General features: G+C 49.1%; 1 protein-coding gene across 2 annotated transcripts in view; it reads left to right on the forward strand.

Annotated features, from left to right (window-relative positions):
- MYO5B (myosin VB) overlaps nt 1–18,279 on the forward strand; it is a 312,690-nt gene that overhangs the window by 230,357 nt on the left and 64,054 nt on the right. For both annotated transcript variants that reach the window (XM_019721483.2, XM_019721491.2), the window contains exons 17-18: nt 6,095–6,181; nt 16,931–17,042. In XM_019721483.2, coding sequence (XP_019577042.2) covers nt 6,095–6,181; nt 16,931–17,042 — 199 coding nt within the window. The remainder of the gene's footprint in view (nt 1–6,094; nt 6,182–16,930; nt 17,043–18,279) is intronic.

An 18,279-nucleotide genomic window follows, 5' to 3' on the forward strand; every position in this document is an offset into this window, starting at 1 on the left:
AGCAGGGAACAGGCCAGCACAGCCTCGAGAAGGTCTGTGGTCGTCAGCAGGATGAATAGTTGATCTTAAGCCCCCAAATGGTTTATATGCCGAGTACAGGCCCACAGACATTTAACTGTCTGCTGCCCACGCAGGTTCAAGAGGATGAGAAGATGCAGTTCCCGCTTCTCCTGTTGCTTACAGGGGTGTTGGGGACAGTGCACCCTCGAATCCAGTAGAGAACCGCGTCGGAATGGGCCACAGAGTGCAGTCATGTGTGCATCTCACAGCAGATGTTCAGTTCAGACACTGAAGATCACTGCAGTGGTCAGGGAAGGCTTCTTGCATTGAGGGAACTTGACCTCTAATGGCGTGTTGAGTGAGAACTCACTCAGAGGGTCCTGTTCCTCACATGCCGTCCACCGCTGAGCGTCCAGACTCATCCACACTTGCTCACTTTCCCTCCCACCTCAGCCTGCTCTGATCCAAATTCTGCCTCTACCCCACCTTGACATTTGCTTCCAGTTCTGTCCTTACTCACTCACATGGTCGATGCCACCCCAATCTCTGTAGCAGGGATGCTGAAATACTTTCGTCCATCTCTGGCTCCTGCCAAATCCAGGCCGTATTTCTGCTGCTGACTGCAGCTTCATTGGCCGCCTCCCGTTCAACCTGTCGGAAACCAGACTCGTCTTCCCCAACTCCCCCCCCGACCCCTGCCCAAAGGTGGCTCCTCTTTACTTGGTCTTTGTTGGAGTAAATGGCGTAACCACGTCCTGACATCCCATCCTCTCACCAGACTGGAAACCCAGAGTCACTCTGGACTAGCGCCATCCAATAGAACTTGCGGTGGCAATGAAACTGTTCTATAATCAGCATCTCCCAACACAGTAGCTGCTCGTCACGTGTGGGTGTTGCGTGCTTGGAATGTGGCTAGTGTGGCTGAGAAACTGAATTCTTCATTGCAGTTCCGTTCAAATACACATAGGGTGCTAGTGGTTACCCTGCATCTTCCTTCTTCCTTACTCCCAGTGTCCAGCCATTGTCCAAACCCCGCGGAGTCTACTTGAAAATTTCTCACGTTGGTCTCCCTTTTCTGTTATCAGCTCCTTTCAGACTCACTTCATTTCTTGCCTGCAATACGGCCCTAAGCCTTTAGAACGGTCTCTCTCCTTTGCAGCTTCTTCTTCCAGGACTCTGAGCCCCCACACATGGTATTTCCTCTGGCCAGCAGACATATTTTTCTAAAAATTGAAGCACTTTCTTCCCATCTTTCTGATTTCCTTTTTGGTCCGAGCATGTCTTTCTGTGAAATAATTTATTTTGGCAACTCGGACTCTCAGAAGGAAGATCTGAACTGCCTTCTGCTGGTCCTATCATTTGATAAAGCTTGACTTGCAGTCAGACGGGCCTTGTGCTGGAAAAGGTCAGGAAGACAATACTGAATCAGCCTTCCGTGAAGCATGCCAATTGTTCACTCTTTTCCCTTCCTCCAAATCTCCGAGACGCTTAGGAATCCCAGTCTCCCCCACCTCCCCAGGATGGCATCTGTTTACCAGCTGACTCTGGAAGAATAGACGTTATTAGAAGAGCAGCATGTGTGAAAGACTTAGATTACGTGTGAAGGGCAGGAGCAGAAGAGGAGGGTTGGGTACCAGCTTGGGCCCCAACCAGCTGTGACCTTGGGCAGTTCACTCGTTAGAACCTGGCTCCTGCCATGTGCTTTTTCCTTGCTGGGCCTCCCTTCCTAAAAAGAAGATACTGGGGACTTTGAAAGGGACTTTCTAGTCCTAATATCTCATTTTTTCTAAGACCTTCTTTTGCCTTCAGGATGAGAATCTTCCTTCTAGCAAAGAAAGGGGGGAGAATACTGAACCAACTCATAAAACCTGGATTGTAGTCTGGGCTCTGCCACCGATTATTTGGGTAAATCACAAACTAGTCATTTTCTCTGTTTCATTTCTTCATCTGTTAATTGTGGTTAAAAAAAAAATTAGTTCTCCTAATGAAAGAATTTAAAGAGATAATGGGGATTATTTGTGAGAAGGATGAAATTTGTTTGATTAAATTATATAATGTCACTGACATGATCCTAGAAGGAAAGTGCTGGGCCCATCCTTCCACCCAGGCTTTCCAACAACCTCGGCACGATTGACATTTGGGACCAGGTAATTCTTCGTTGTGGAGGCTGTCCTGGTCACTGTAGGACCTGTCCTCTGTCCACTAGATGCGGGTAGCATCCCCACCATTGTGACAACGGATGATGTCATCAGACATTGCTAAATGTTGCTTGGAGGACAAATTGGCCCCCAGTAGGGAACCCATACCCTTCTCTAAATGCTTTGGATAGTATGTCTTCCATAAAAGTGTTTTCCTCTGCTCCCTTTATTAAAAAAAACAAAACTTCTATCATACCTACTACTCACTGGGCACTGGCTGGGACAGGTGGAATGACAATAAGACACGTCCCTTATCCTTAAGGAGTTGCCAGTCACAAATAATTGATGACAAAAATAGAAGTGGCTGTCAGTGCATCTCTAAAAGTGCAGGAGCAGGGAGGTGAAAGAATGAATAAGTGTCCAGGGAGGAGGTGACCTGGAGTGAGTGTGGTGACCTGGGACAGCGCATCAGAGGAACTGGCCAGGTTTCCTAAAGGCCAGGCAGCTGGTCTCAGAAGCGGGCAGTCCTGAGAGTCCCAGGGTCTGAAGTCTGACTGCAGAATGCCGCAGAGCCTGAAGAAGTGGGCGGGGAGCTTGCAGCCTTTGCAAAAATCAATTCTGTGGCACGTGGCCGCTGGGGTAGAGCCCAGTTCTAACACCAGGGGAGTCTCGCCTGCATCCAGCAAGCTTCCGGCTCTGCTGAAGCTGCACATTTTGTTGGGAGGGGAAATATAACCCTGCATTTCAGCAGTTTGACCCTGTGTATCTCTGGTAATTTTTCAGTCCAGACTTGGGTGTTGCTTGAGCACCCCGTCGTCCTCCAAAATTTAATAGGTAGAAGAACTGGTTTTCGTGCCCAGTTACCTGGTAATGAATGCAGGGGGAGCAGAATGTGGGATGCATTTGGCCATGAGATTATTTTACTGTTGGGGAGATAAGATTAAAATGCAGAAGACGGGCTGCCTTTATTCACACTGGGGTATGAATGAGGAAGGATGATGAGTATCTTCTTTGTATGGTGTCTTTTCTTTCTTTCCTAATAGCATTCCTTTCGTTTATAACTGGATCATTACAGCAAACAGTGAATTATAGTTGGGCAGGTATTCTCAGCTCCTGTTGAACGAATGAGTCACAGAGAGTGTGTTGTGCCCCACGTGACACCAGCTGTTGTTAGTGGCAGAGCAGAGGCCAGACCAATGCTCTCCTTCGCCTTTGCTCATTTCCCTCCCCACGGGGGACAGCACATGTGAGGAAGTGGTGGTGGTGAGGGCAGCAAGAAGCAGGGAAGAAGGTTAGAGCTGAGTTCTAAACGTATTTGCCAAATGCCTTCCGTGGGACCAGCTTGGTGTGTGGGGGCTAAAGAGAAGACCACAGCACCTCCCCCTAAAGAACTTACACCGTGTGAGAGCAGGGGATCACACATGGCATGCCACTTCCGGCCATCAGACAGGACCTAAGCCAGAGCGCAGTGCTCACAGACATGATGCAGTGGTACCAAAATGGGGAGACGGGGTGACCAAGGGAGAGTAATAGTCCTTTTAAGGAGGGAAGGCCTTCTCGGGGAGAACCAGCTCATTTTCCACAAGGAAACGGGCAAGTCCTGGAGGAAGCAAGGAGACCCGTAGCCCACAAAGGACTAGAGGTCAGACAGGTGGCTTGCCAAGCACACTGCCCATCCCTACCCTGTGCAGAGGGTTGAACGTGACCCAGTCGCTGTGCCAAACACCGGGAGGAAGCCTGTACCTGCAGCTGCCAACAGGTGCCGAGTGCCTCTAGGGAGAGGCCTGCCATACTCAGAAAACCTTTCCCAAAGCCCAAGCACGTCCACTTTGCATTCCTAACTCAGGGCCCAACTCACCGTGTTAGAGGTGAGAGGAGCAGAAGCTGCAAACAGCAGAGCCTGCCTCCAAGGCTCCTTGGGTCATTGAGGTCGCAAGCAGCCCTTATGTCCCACAGAGCGGAGCATCTTAGGAGAGCGATCATTGCCACCCCTTGTTAAGGTCCTCCTTGGATCCCAGAACTGAGCTGCATCCTGGGGAGGCCGCAGAGAAACTACAGAGGGGTTGGCGTAGTGAAAGGCTGGGCATATAGCAAAGGCTCAGCTCGTGTGTTTCCTTTCATCCTGTAAGACCCTTCTGCTAGGGAGCTTTGATCTGTACTGAAAATCGTGAAATGCCTCTCAAGTAACCATCTTGTTCAGGATTACAGAATTCAGGGCTCAGCCGTGCCTTACACGCTCAAAGTGCCATGGGTGCATGGGTGCTGGAATAATCAGGAAGACACTAGAGGAGCTGGGGGTCGAAAGCAGGTGGCACTTGGGCAAGCAGAGGGGAGGCATAAGGAAGTCAAAGTGGGCACAGGCCTGGGGGAGAGCATGTGTGTCTCGGGCCGCTGAGCCCCAGGACTGACAGGGAACACAGAGTGTGCCCAGAAGTAAGGTCTGCTCGAGGTCTTCAGCCACGTGGAAAATGCCCACTACTTCCCCGCTGCCAAGTGCTCGCTGACCCACGCCATCGTAGGGCACCATCTGCCTTGATGGACTTCTGGGCCCCCATCCCAAGGGCAGCTCAGCATAAGACAGCAGCAAGGACAGGGGCTGAGCAGATCACACAGAGATGGCGGACAAGAGGGAGTCTCTGATGGAGAGATGCCAATCGAAGGTGGCAGACCCCTGGGCCAGATCCTTCCTGCATAATTCCAGAACCCTGAGTGGGCCCAGCTGCTGGGAAAAGAACCCTTTGGGTTGTCAGGGAGCGTGGCAGACAAGTGAGACAGGTTGCCCAGTGGGGTTCTAGAAGTAAGGAAACCACCCTTTGCGTTTATCCACCTGGGCAAGCAGACGGCCGGACTGCCCGGCCAAGGTGTGTGCTGAGCCCCGGTCTCCAGGCCTGAGCCCGGAGGGCCTGGCCCGGGGCTTTAGCTGAGCTGCAGAGCAGCCAGGAGCAAAGGGAGCGTTTATTCCTCATCCCTTCTCACAGGGGAGCAATAGTCTTAGCAAATTACAGCTCGTGATTAATTCCAGTTGAGCTTCATTCTTCCTCCATGGAGATGCCCCGATAACGCGAGCCAACCCCAACGTCTTCCCTTTGGTTTCTTTCAGCAATTTAACCACCTTTATTACACACTACCTTGAAGCGTACGCTGTCTGCCCACCTCCTTCCTCTGCAAGTGTGGGTCCTCTTAGAAAGCCTGACCATGTCCTCCTCAGTGGACGTGCTCGAATAAATGCTGGGTTTTCAGTGCTCAGTATTGCACAGCATGCGAGTTGTTGAAGACATGTCTCCTCTTTCTAACAACAGGAAGATTAACTTCTTCATCTATATGGCTCTTAACTGAGCAGCTAATAGCTAACACTATGTGTGTGCGTATGTTGTGCCAGGCACTGTTCTAACTGCTTTTATGGGCCATTACATTCCCTCTTCACACTAACCCTATGAAGGGGGTACTGTTATCCCCATTTTATAGGTGAGGAAACTGAGGCCGAAGGGGGTTATATGTTACTTGTCCCAAATTACACAGCTAGTAAGTGGCCATGTCACCATTCAAGCCCAGGTCTGCCTCACCTGAAACTCAGCCCTTTAACTCTTGGTCACACAATGCTTGAGGTGCCAAGTGTAAATGTTTTAGCCATGGAATTAAGACAGATGCCCATGAGGCTGGAAATAATAAAGGCTCTGGAGAGGAGGCAAGAATGAGTCTTGGAGGGTGGACAGAATTCAAGTGGGCAAAGAAGCAGAGGGGTGTCCCGGGTGAGATGCAAGTGTGCACAGAGCTGAGATGCTGGAATGGTGCCTGTGTCTGCCTGTCAGCATCTCTCACTCTGCTTTCCCTTGACCTTGCGTGTGCTCAGTGATGACCTACAACTCAGTGCAGGAAGAGCTTGTCTTTCCTCCTCTCCTGTTCCCAGTTCCTCTTTGCCAGGTGGCCCCCTCACTGCTTGTCTTGTTGTTTTGCAGCTTTGACCCAAAGAGAGCAGTGCAGCAGCTCCGAGCATGCGGGGTCTTAGAGACCATCCGAATCAGTGCGGCCGGCTACCCGTCCAGGTACGTGCCCTCTGGGTGCAGCCAGAGAAGCCTCTTAGGTGCGGTCAGCTGGAAAGAGATCCTCAAAAATGTTCCCAAACACTGAGGGCCCAAGCTGGGTGCTGACGGAAATAACTTCGGTTTGGCTTGAAAAGTGTGGGACTCCACAGTGACAATTTCTGGGGCAGCTATTCAGAATTGCCAATTGGCATTGCTCTGGGTGATGAACTAGCCAAAATTACAAAGGGGATTTCCTTTTACTCAGCTCCCACCTTGTCCCCTTTCCCTCCCCCTGCTTTTTTAAATTGATAAAATACACATATTTACCATCTTAACCATTTTTAAGCGTACAGTTCAGTGGCCTTAAGTACATTCATACTGTCAGGTAACCATCACCACCATCCATCTTCAGAACTCTTTTCATCTTGCAAAACTGAAACTCTATCCGTTAAACAATAGCTCCCCATTCCTACCTTCCCCAGCCCCTCCCTGACAACCACCATTACACTGTTTGTCCCTGTGATTTTGATGAATTGTGACTGGCTCATTTCACTTTAGCATAACGTCCTCAAGGTCCCTCCACATTGTAGCCTGTGTGAGCATTGCCTTCCGCTTTAAGGCATAATAATATTTCATTGTATGTGTAGACCACATTTTGCTTATCCATTTACTTATCAGTGGACCTTTTACCTTTTGATATAGAATCAAATACAGTGGTTCCTTGGTTTTCAAACATAATCCATTCCAGAAAACCGTTCGAGTTCGAAAACCGAGGCACGGTTTCCCCATAGAAAGTAATGCAAAATGGATTAATCTGTTCCAGACCTTTAAAATCAATCCCTAAAACTGCAAGTTTAGCATGAATTTTACTATGTAATGATACCAAAGATCCATAAAATTTATGGTGTTTGCAAACCGAAATGTTCATCAACGGAGACGTTCGAAAACCGAGGTACCACTGTATATGGTAGAGAATACAATTAGAGTTAAAACAAGAACAAAACAAAAATCAGCTATTGTGGTCCATCGTGCATTGTGGATAAGCCCCTGAGCCACCCCAGCATCTGCTGAAGCTATGCCAAGACTGGATTCCCTCTGGACACTCGCCTGAAATAGGGGGTGTCGGGGGGTGGATGGTGACCAGGTAGCTCTCGTGAAATCATACCACATACCAGTGTCACACAGGCCAAACATCTACCATGAATTGGAGCTGAGGAGAGCAGTGTCACAACCCAGAGCCAGTGGTGTTTTCCTCTGTCCCAAGAAGTCCCGTATGTGTCAGGGGGTGGAGGGAGCCAGAAAAGGGGACGAGGAGATGCGGTCCCTGCCCCCACGTCCCCTGCCATCCCCACCTCCACCTCTCGCACCGCAGTTGAGGAACCATTTCATAAGCAGTGGTTAATTTACCCAGAAACAACTATCAACAGTTCCCAAATGTTAGGCCTGGGAAGGAAGCTGCTGACGCAATGAGGAATTTGCATTTGACCTGGAAAGTACAAAAACTGTCACTAATCGGCAGCAGCCAGGCAGTTTTGCGAAACCCAGCAGGTTCAAGCATTGTTCAGAATGAGCTGCTCCAGCCAGGGTGGGAGGCCGTTGTTATTTTCTTTCCAGCCACATCCCTCCCTGCTTAGAAAAAAGACGGGGAGTGTCCTGGGGCTTCAGCTCATTTTTCGAACTTAGGGTGTGAACACAAATAGCTGACAAGTCCATGATGAATGAGGTGAGCCATGCTTTTCCTTCTCAGATGAAGGCTCTGTGTTCCTCCCCGGTCTGCCCTACAGGGACCGGCTTCAGCCTTTGATTGACGGAAGGAGGCTCAGACCACTGGCACAGCAGTTGTTTTGAGTTCAAAGTCCTGTCGTCTGGCCAATTAGATTACCTTTTAGTGACTGCTCCATTCACAGGGTTCAGACCAGGAATAGTATGAGACTCCTACGTTAGGAAGCTGCCGAGCCACTGGTGTTCAGACTGCACCTCCTGCAGCGGGGCTCCACTCCTGCCCCGCCTCTTCTGCATGCTCGGCTCCCCAGAGCCTTCTTTCGTCCACCGTGTTTAGTGCATTGTTTCTGAAAACTGCATCGCAACCCGTTAGTGGGTCAGGAAATCAACTTAATGGGTTGTGACCAGCACCTTGTTTTTTTTTAATGAAACAAATTTGGGACAGAAAATATAAGATGGCAACTTGTAGCAGGAAGGGTATTATGGCATGACCTTACATCCGTCTTATATAGATACGGGCACGTCGTGATTTAAATGTACTTGCACAAATGAGACCAGAGAAGGAAGTGAGCTGCTCAAGGTACCCAACTGGTGGGTGGATGAGTTAGGACTGGAGCCCCCCTTCCTCTGCCCCGCTGGCTGGTGACTGCCACGCACCTCCCTGCCCACATCAGTGAGGCACTGCCCTCCAAGCAGAGGTTTAGCAGAGGAAGGGGTAGGCCAGCCCTGTGGTTTGCCCTCTGGGGCTGGGCCCGACCCAGGGCCTGGTGTATAACTGCTCCCAGCTCTCTCCAGCGTGTAAGTAAGAGTCCCGACTGCAGAACCATGGCCTGGGCTAGAGCTGACGGAGCCTGCTCAGTCAGCCCTTGGGCTGTGGCGTCAGGCCTGCATTCCACTGTCAGCTCCCATCCTTCTTGGCTGGGTGACCTCAGGCAAGTCCATTAATCTCTCTGAGCCTGGATTCTCTTATCATTAGGTGGAATGATCATACTTACTTCATAGGTGGTTGTGATGAATGAGATAATGCAGAGTTCTCAGCATAGTGCTGGACGTTTAAGCAGTTAATAAAATGTTTATTACTCATTCGGCTATGAGCAAGAAGCTACATCCCTATGGGCATAATTATGTGGGTAGGACCTGTCTGTCCCCAAAATATCTAGCTTTGTTCTGTGAAATCCTGATGTGTCTTAAACTGTTGAGGGTCCTTGTACAGGACACTTGGGGCTCCCAGGTCCTCCAGCCGTACCTGTGCTGCACGGTGCAGAGGCCCGCAGATGAGCAGAGAAACGCAGCGCATCTTTATGTGTGAGGTATACGTGGTGCTGAAGGTGGGCTTGTCAGGTGGGAGGTGTGCACATGGCCCTGTATCAAGCCAGGTGAGAGGGAGCAGGAAAGTATGTGACAAATGATATTCTAAGGCAGTTGGAACTTGGGGACTCATATCAGTGTAGAAAGAGCCACTCGTTTCACCAAGAACTTTCCAACAGAGTGAATGATTGACTAGTAGGACAAGTGACTTGCGGGGTGTGAGTCTCTCTTGGAGAGCGTCAGGGGGAGGCTAGACATCCGTCGGCCTGACATGGTAACGACAGCCCACACTTCAGGCAGAGGCGCCTGCATAGCTCTGCCACCTCCGATTCACCCATCGAGCTTGCTTGCAGCCTCACTGTGAAATCAGAGTGACAATGTGTGTCACTCCCACTCCTGGTTTTTCTGTCGCAGGAGAAAACGATTTCATTTTGAGGGTGGAAGAGGAAGAGGAAGAGTGTTTTAGTTCTGTGGTGTCACATGGGCTGTATGTAGACTGAGAAGGTTTTCTTGCTTTCATGGCCTCCGTCTGTCCTGCTACAAGCATCTAGGCCTATGCCAGTGGCTGTGAGGGAGTTAAGGGTGTAAGTCGTGGCTCCTGCCAATCAGGAGGTTACAGTCGAAGAGAAGTGATGCCTAAAGCAGTTAGAAAACCACATAGAATCAGGTGCAAGTTTAGGAGGAGCTGTGGCTTCACGGAGGAGGTGAGGTTTGAGCTAGGCCTTGGCGGATGAAGAGGATTGGTGGGGAGATGGCGGGAGGGTCCTGCCAGCCGGGGAGCAGCACTCTGTCCAGCTTGGAAGGAGCGATGATTTATGTTTGCTGTCCAGTGATCCGAGACGAACCCTTCTCTGCTAGCTCAGTCCCCATTCCTGCTGTGCAGTCCTCCAGTCGGAGTATGTTGGGCAGCAAGGTGGGCTTTTTGCCTCATCAGACAGCCTCTTCCTTGGCAGCTAAGAGGATGTGCTCCCTCTAAGTCGGGTGTCCAAACTGCGGCCCGTGGGTCAACTGCAGCCCACAATCCATTGTTAATTGGCCCGCAGCAAATTCCAAAAATATATTTAGTTTACTTAAATAAACCAGGTGAGGCAATACGTACTTCACCTCAAGAGAGTGGCCCGGCTGTTTGGGTATTTTACTGCATATGGCCCTTGGTGAAAAATGTTGAAAATAGTTTGGACACCCCTGCTCTAAGTCTTTAGACCCATGTGGATAATGGCTTTTCCTACTGTTTGTTCCACCCAGCTGTAGTCAGAGCTGCCAGCAGCGTTGTGATGCCCACAAACTTGCCACTTACGGGGCAGCTGATGGATGTGTTTCCCTGCCTCCGTAATTGTTTCCAGCTTCTTTCTAGCAGATAATTACAAGGGCACCTGTACCTTTTGTTTTTGTAATTGCAGGTGTTGTGGAAAGTGTCAGGTGGGAAAGAAGGAAAGACAATATTTCTAGTATCACAGAAAATGTTCCTTACTGCTGTGATTTAAAGGTTTTGGCTCACATCCATCCAGAACACTGCCTTGCATGTCCTCGTCACATGTACCCTCTTAGCAGATTTTGCTAAAGAGCCTCACAGAGGATTCCTTCCCCAGCCTGCCATTTGAAGTGTTAACTTTGGGGAAGAGGCGCTGTAGTTTTGTGGCACTTTTGTTAGTACTGAGATGGGGTTGAATCATCCATATTATGTCATTTAGGTCCTAATCCCCTTTCACCCTCCTCACTGCCAAGCCACAGCACCTAAGGGTGGCATTTATTTCTGGAGATGAGCGGTGAGGGGGGCAGGCTGTGGGCAGCCACCACACCTGTAATTTCCTGATTCCACACCTTGTCTAAATTTCTGCATCTGCCAACGATGGTAACCTCATGGGTTTAACAAAAATGCTACCTAACTGCCTCATCCAGGAGGCTGGTGTGTGTCTGCTGTATCTGGAGATAAAGCCAGTGAGATTTTACAGAAACTGTGGGTCCATCGAGGTGTTAGCTGTTGAAGGGAGTACACAGGTGTCGTGTATGGACTTTGGAGATGAGCAGTCATTTTGTTGACCTGACTCAGAGAGAACTTCAAAAGGACCTGAGCAGATTAGCGTGCGTGTGGGGGGGAGGGTTGTCACAAAAATAATTCACCCCATTGGCTGCTGAGACCCAGCACAGCAATGGTTTCACTTAGTTTGCCAGGTCACTACACAGTTTTGCACAGCTGTTCCCCAAGGAAACTTCATGGCTTCTTTGATTAGGGGAATTACAGCTTATACCATTTCCCTACGTTTCCCCTCCTTAAGTGGCCAAAGGGTAAATAATCACTTTACAAAGAGGAAAATGGCAAAGGAATGAAAACACGTAGTCTGGGGTCACAGAGGCGTGTGATGTGATAGCCGGCAGGGCTGTTCCCCAGGAGCCCGAGCAGAGGGCACCCTTCCCAGCTGGGAGCTCAGGCATCCAGCTTTCAGATGCCTGGGCACAGAACTCTTAGCCCTGTTCTCAAATTACTATATCTCAGTGCTCCCCAAAGCCCCCCAAGCCCGAGAGGACGAATGCAGAATTGCAGGCCAGCAGCCTTCCCATGCTCCCCCCTACCCTGCCCTCAGGGTTTCGTACACCTGTCTATTTTTATCCTCCCTAAGAATTGTGTCTCTCTGTGAGTCTAGTTTAAAATGAAAATGAATCATTCAACTTGAAATGTGCTGCAGTGGCTAAGAAATATGTTCATTACCATGTACATAAAGCACTGTGATAAATTTACTGTCGGGAAGAGCAGCTCATCGCCCGTCGCCCGGCTCTCAGCGCCCCCTCTGTGTGTCTTGCGCCTGTGCAGTTACCTGTCTCCCTCTTTGGGGATTCAGAGCAGCTTTGTGTCCAAGAGAAATTGTGAAGCAAATACCACTCAACAGAAAAGAAGTGTTTGTGCGGGGCTGCTTGAATATGCAATGTTGATGTTGGCCAAAAACACCTCTTCCTAAATCTTTAGTTCGCTTTCATTTCATGTATCTCGTTTACATCAGAAAAACTCTGGTGCTTTCTGAAAAGATTCCCACTCCTTCCCCATCTTCCACGAGCTCAGCCCCACGTGGAATAAATAGCATGATTGTAGAACTAGATAGAGCCTTGAGGAATTGCCTGGTTCACGTTCCTATTGAATCACGACTAAACTTACACACACATGGTTCCTTGCCTTATTATTAAAAATCCCAGAGAAAGAACAGCGTAAAACTTATTTTGGAGTGAAATGATTCTTTATCTCAGGAGCTTACAGCTCTTAGTTCTGTCTCCGCTGCCTGAAAGCTGTACTCGTGTTCTTGGACTTGAATCTGGCACGGGGTTCTCACCGGGCTGCCCATCACGGTCACCTGGACGCAGTAAACAATTTCAGAAGCCAGGACCCCCCCCCCCCAGACCTGACACCTGCCCCCTCAAACCTTTGACAAGGTTTCCCAGGTGACTTTGAAATGCTTCCTGCCTCAAAACCATCCCCAAGAAGCAGGTGTTGGCCTCTGGGTAAACCGCAGCCACTTGGTCATATCTAGACAGTGCCAGGATTGAAGAGATGGTCTTCTGTCCTCCCTTGGTGGCCTGGCCCCCGCTCAGAGCCCATGGGGAGGAATTACGTTTCTCCCTCGTGCAGCAAAGCTTCGCCACCTTCAGACCTGGGGCCACCTCTGGGTCCAAGCCTGTGTTCCCCTGGGAGGCCTAGGACATAACTGGGGATCTGTGGTGGTGAGTGGTAGGTGAGCGCCCTTCCACCTTTGCACTAGGAACCCTTCCGTGAGTGTCAGTGCTGAAATCACAACAAATCGGTGTTCACTGGCCATTTGTATATCTTGGAGAAATGTGTATTCACATTCTTTGCCCGTTTTTTAATTTGTTCATTTGTCTTTTTGGTGTTGAGTTGTTGTTCTTCATGTATCCTAGATACTAGATCCTTTTCAGATATATGACTTGCAGATATTTTCTCTCATTCTGTGGGCTGTCTTTTCACTTTTTTGATAGTGTCCTTTGAAGCATTAAAGTTTTTAACTCAGAAAAAGCCCAAAGTACCTATTGTTTCCTTGGGTTGTTTTGCATTAGGTGTCATAGCTAAGAAACCATTAGTTAAGTCAAGGTCACAAAGATTTACTCCTCTGATTTCTTCCAAGACTTTTACAGGCTTAGGCCTTAATCTATTTTGAGTTGATTTATGTGTATGATGTAAAGTAGAAGACCAAACTCATTCTTTTGCGTGCACATTTCAGTTGTTCCAGCACCATTTGTTGAAAAAAATGACATCCAACTCATGAAAGAGGCAAAATGAGGTGTTACCTCCATTTTACGGCTAACAAAACAAATCCCATAAAAATGGTCATATGAAGGCCTCACAGATAGAAATGGGTGGAGCCCCATACTGCATCCCATGGGTTGAGAATACCTGCCCTATGAGTCTTCAAGAAAATGTCCCTTTCCTCTCTGACTTTTGCTTCTTGTCTCCCTTTGAAAATTTTGTTTATCCTTGATATAGTTCTAAGGAAAACTTTTGTATCAATACCATTTATTTCTCTACTGGTTTGTTTCTTCAAAAGGGAGAACAAGGGAAGTACATGGTGCTTGGTGGCCATACGAAGCTTATTTCCACAGCTCAATACCCAGAGAGAGTCTGTTGGTCCTGGTTAGTGAGTGTCACAGCATGGCTGATCACCTCTGCCCCCCAAACTTCTTAGGTGCCTGTGTAAGACTTCATCGGGGATAAGGCCTCCATCGGGGGCCCACAGGCTCCTAAAGATTATCGAACCAAAAGAAAAGCATACCCCTTACGTTCCTTGTTGGTATAACCTAAGGAAATGTTGGACCTAAGAATCTTTGGCCTAAGTTGCATGTGACAGGGCAGTGGGGTATCTGAAAGTGTGGGTTGACCCACCTAATCCTGGCCTGAAAAGCCCTGGAGAATTCTCCATCATTTTCTAAGAGGCCCTTGTGGTCACCTGACCTGCCCTCTCCAGGGATTCTTCTTTGTGGCCTGATGTCATAGATGTTGTCTGAGGGTTGCAGAGTATGGCGGGACTCTCAGAGTTTGTCTAATCCAACCAGTGCCCCCATGAGAACTATCCAAGAGAAGGCAAGCACCCAATGCTACCACTTTGGCAGATCCCGCCATCTGCTCACACTGGTCCGTGGGGCCCTCTCAGGCAGAATGTTCCCACACATAGATGGTTAAATCCAGTATTGGGCTCTGGATGAGAGCCTGGTCAACCAAAACATCACCCCGCTGGGTTTGCGTTGCCACTCACAGCAGCTGTGTTTACTTACCACACGCTGCCTTGAGGCCTGAGGGGCTCGTTAGGAGGCAGCTTCTTCCCAGATGGGTGGCTACTTGGGCTCACCTGGGTACCTGTCCTGGCTCCTCCCATGTCAACCTCACCTGCTGCCTCTGATCTCCCCGTTCCTACAAGGATCAATCACAGGTCCTGGGCTTTTCCCACACACCCAGCTGGGACTGCTGGACTGGGTCGGGACACCTCCCAAGCAGGCCTTTATTCCAGAGGAAACGTGGCACTGAAGTCCAGCGCCTTTAGACAGGCCTCTGGCGTGTGAGTGTGAATCCGGGGAGAGCGGGGCTGCAATAAAGGTAGGGCTGAGGGTACATTACACCCCTCAGGTCACTATGAGTCCGTATAGCCCAGGGTCGGGACCACAGTGGGGTCTAATGATAGACTTGGGATTGGAACTCTTTGCCTGCCATTAATAGAAAATGGATGGAAGAACAGGCAGGCCCAGGGTTGGTTTAAAAGACTCCTGCAGGCCAGTGAGCCCCAGAGCCATACTGTGAGCAGGAGAGGACATCTCCGTGGGCACCTGAGGAGGGAGGGAACAGCGGGGAAGGAAACCGTGGATTCACAGTGGAGAGGCAAGTGGCACTCATGGTTGGTTCTCAAAAAAGAAGCTTTTGGGACTAGAACTATATTCTGTAGTAAACATTTTACAAATGTGTGGGAGCATTTTTGGATATCTCAGTGAATGGGGTGGCAGATAATGGTCCAGAGAACTCTGTGTGTTGTCTGGACTATGTCATCCACTGAATGAAAAATGGTCCTGCCCCAAAGCCAGTAGGGGCCTCCTTGAGAAACACTGGTAGAGAGAAAGGTTTAACACTGGGATCCCAACCTATTGGTCAGGAAAATACCAATTTTTTGAAATGTGTTAAGTGACTCTGTAAAGGTACCATGATGATAAATACTGAGAGGTTTAAACATGTATCAGAGACAGACCCTGGGCGAAGAAGGCTGGAGTCTAATACGCGTACAGAAAGTATCTCTAATGCAGAACAGAAAGCTCTGTGTCCCACATGGCAACAGGAATAGTTATGTGCTGTGGGTGGGAAGAGGTTCCCCTGTGGTGCATAACCTCGGGAAATCCTGGGCACCCCCGTGGTCTTTCCCCACTTCTACGTGGTCACAAGACACCTCCATCCAGAAGCGTCTGCCAAATCAGAAAGTGCTATAAGAAGTTCCACTTTTGGAAAAAGAATCACAGGTTCCATTAGCTTCACCTTGAAGATTTTCCTCTTAGAGGTGAGGGAGCCTCTCCTGTGAGAATTTTATCTCTGAGGGCACAGAGGTCCATGGAAAACAGATCCACATTTGATTCTGGGTCCTTCGGTGAAGGGCATTTGTACATGCCCAGACCGCACAGTGGGCACGTGCCCCTTTTGGCACCTCCTGAGGGAGTGCCCACCCAAGCCCTAAGTGGACGGTTGGCCTTTGGCAGGCATCTGCCTCCCCACCGGCTGTACATTGGTGCAGCCGTGCAGAATTGACCTTCAGAGGGATTTAAACTGGAAATTCCAGGTCTCCGTGGAGTAGGGTTATGTGCATCAGAGTATAAGATTACATGGGGAGACTGTGAGCATCTCCTGAAAACCGAGATAGGAGCAAGGAGTGTCAAGAGTGAGCATCTGTGTGACATGAAGTAGCTTCCAGAGAAAGGGACAGACCCCGCTGAGAAAATAGCGACTTGCTCAGTGGAAAGATGGCATTTAAACAGAGATCGCCTCAGAGGCCAAGGGATAAACAGAAAGCCCCCTTAATGATCTCCTTCCAGAGCATACCGAAACAGCACTTACTCAACAGTCGTGAGATTATAAGTGTTCTTTGTTTCTTGGCCATCGCTGGACGTTTTCTTTATAGTGGGTCTGCATTACTCCCATGATGGCGGGTGGGAATCAAAAGCAAAATCTACATTGGGGAGAAAAATGGTTCCTTCTAAACTATACCAAAATGTGTGTAAACAGTGTTATCTCTAGGGGTTAGGACATGGACTCTTTTTATTTGCTAATGTGTACTCTTATACCTTAGAAACTAGTTTTCAATTAGCTGTGTTAGTTTTGGTTTTATAAGGAGAAAACCAACATTTAAAGACCAAGCTGCATTCCAGGCGAGGCTCCCACGTCAACAGCGGCGACACCGAGTCCCACACGCCTGCGCAGAAACCCTTGTGAACGGTTCTGCCCATGGGCAGTCCTCCTTGAGCAGCTTCCAGACCCGCCTTTCGCCCCCTCCACCCCCAGCTTTCCAGCTGTGATTCTGTAATTTGCCCACATACTGAAGTTCTCGGTGGGGGGGCACTGAGGGAAGACAGAAGGACCCAGAGTGATTTTGCTGCTCCGAGAAGGGCTTTCTGCTAGAAATAATTGACCCCGTGGGGCTCTGTCTGAGCCCACCCGTGGCTCACGTGGCCAGAGGTAGGACTTGCCACCCGATGCACCCGTTTTCCCTCTAGGTGGACCTACCATGATTTCTTCAACCGGTATCGGGTGCTGGTCAAGAAGAGAGAGCTCGCCAACACAGACAAAAAGGCCATCTGCAAGTCTGTCCTGGAGAACCTCATCAAGGTGAGCTGGCCATCCCCTGGGCCGCCTGCTCTGTGAAAGGCTTAACAGAATGCCCAGAGAATGAGGGGGGGGGGGGGTTCTTATTGCAACTGTTTCTGACCTGTTGATCCATTTTCCTCTCTCTGTGACTGTAAAGGAAAAGCCACTTCACTTCCCTAGCCTGTGTCACATCTTGGCACACAGAAATTATCTGTACAGCCCACTGGGGTCCTAATGAGGCCTCTCCTGGCTGCAAGTGGCTGGCCCGGGATCTCTGGCTTCTCCACATCCCAGGCTCATGGCTCAGCCCACCTGCCAGCTCTGTCCTGGCGCCCGGCTCAGCCTGGACGCCCGCGGAGGGAAAAGTACTGTGCTTCTCATACCATCCTCATTGCATAGCCAGCCCCAGATGCTGTTTTAAATAAGGCAACGGATTTTGTTTTCATGGAAACAACCTGAACTCACACCTGTCACTTGAGACTGGAGAACTACTATATAAAAGCAGAGCTACCGTGTTTCCCCAAAAATAAGACGTAGCGGGACAGTCAGCTCTAATGCGTCTTTTGGAGCAAAACTTAGCATAGTAAAATAAGACCGGGTCTTGTAATACGGGGTCTTATATTAATTTTTGCTCCAAAAGATGCATTAGAGCTGATTGTCCGGCTAGGTCTTGTTTTGGGGGAAACATGGTAGTGGGGCCTTCTGTGTTATATATACATTTCATTAGTTCCAGAGTATTCAGAGATAACAGCAGAGTGTGCTACTTAATGGTCTCAATAAAGGGTTACATTAGATCAACAATCTTCCCTTTAAGAATATAATAGAAAGAATTACATCAAAAAATTCATTTTTGGGGTGGCTGGTTAGCTCAGTTGGTTAGAGCACGATGCTCGTAACACCAGGGTTGCCGGTTAGATCCCCACATGGGCCACTGTGAGCTGCGCCCTCCACAACTAGACTGAAACAACTACTTGACTTGGAGCTGATGGGTCCTGGAAAAACACAAAATAAATGTTTTAAAAAAATTAATTTTCAAGCATTATGTGGCTAGGAACATCTATTCATCTAGAGTAGCTCATTGCCAGGTGATCAGGATTTAAGGTCATGTGTTATTTTGTAAAAGTGACAGTCGCCCTCTGAGCATTGCCTTAGCTACTCAAGTCTGTAGCTATAGACAGTGCAGAATATGGTGCCAAATATTCAGTACAGTGCAAAGAGGGTGACAATCCTCTTAACTGGAAGTTGAAACTGGTTATTT

The sequence above is a fragment of the Rhinolophus sinicus genome, linkage group LG09, assembly GCF_036562045.2.
Source record: "Rhinolophus sinicus isolate RSC01 linkage group LG09, ASM3656204v1, whole genome shotgun sequence".
Classification (NCBI taxonomy): Eukaryota; Metazoa; Chordata; class Mammalia; order Chiroptera; family Rhinolophidae; genus Rhinolophus; species Rhinolophus sinicus.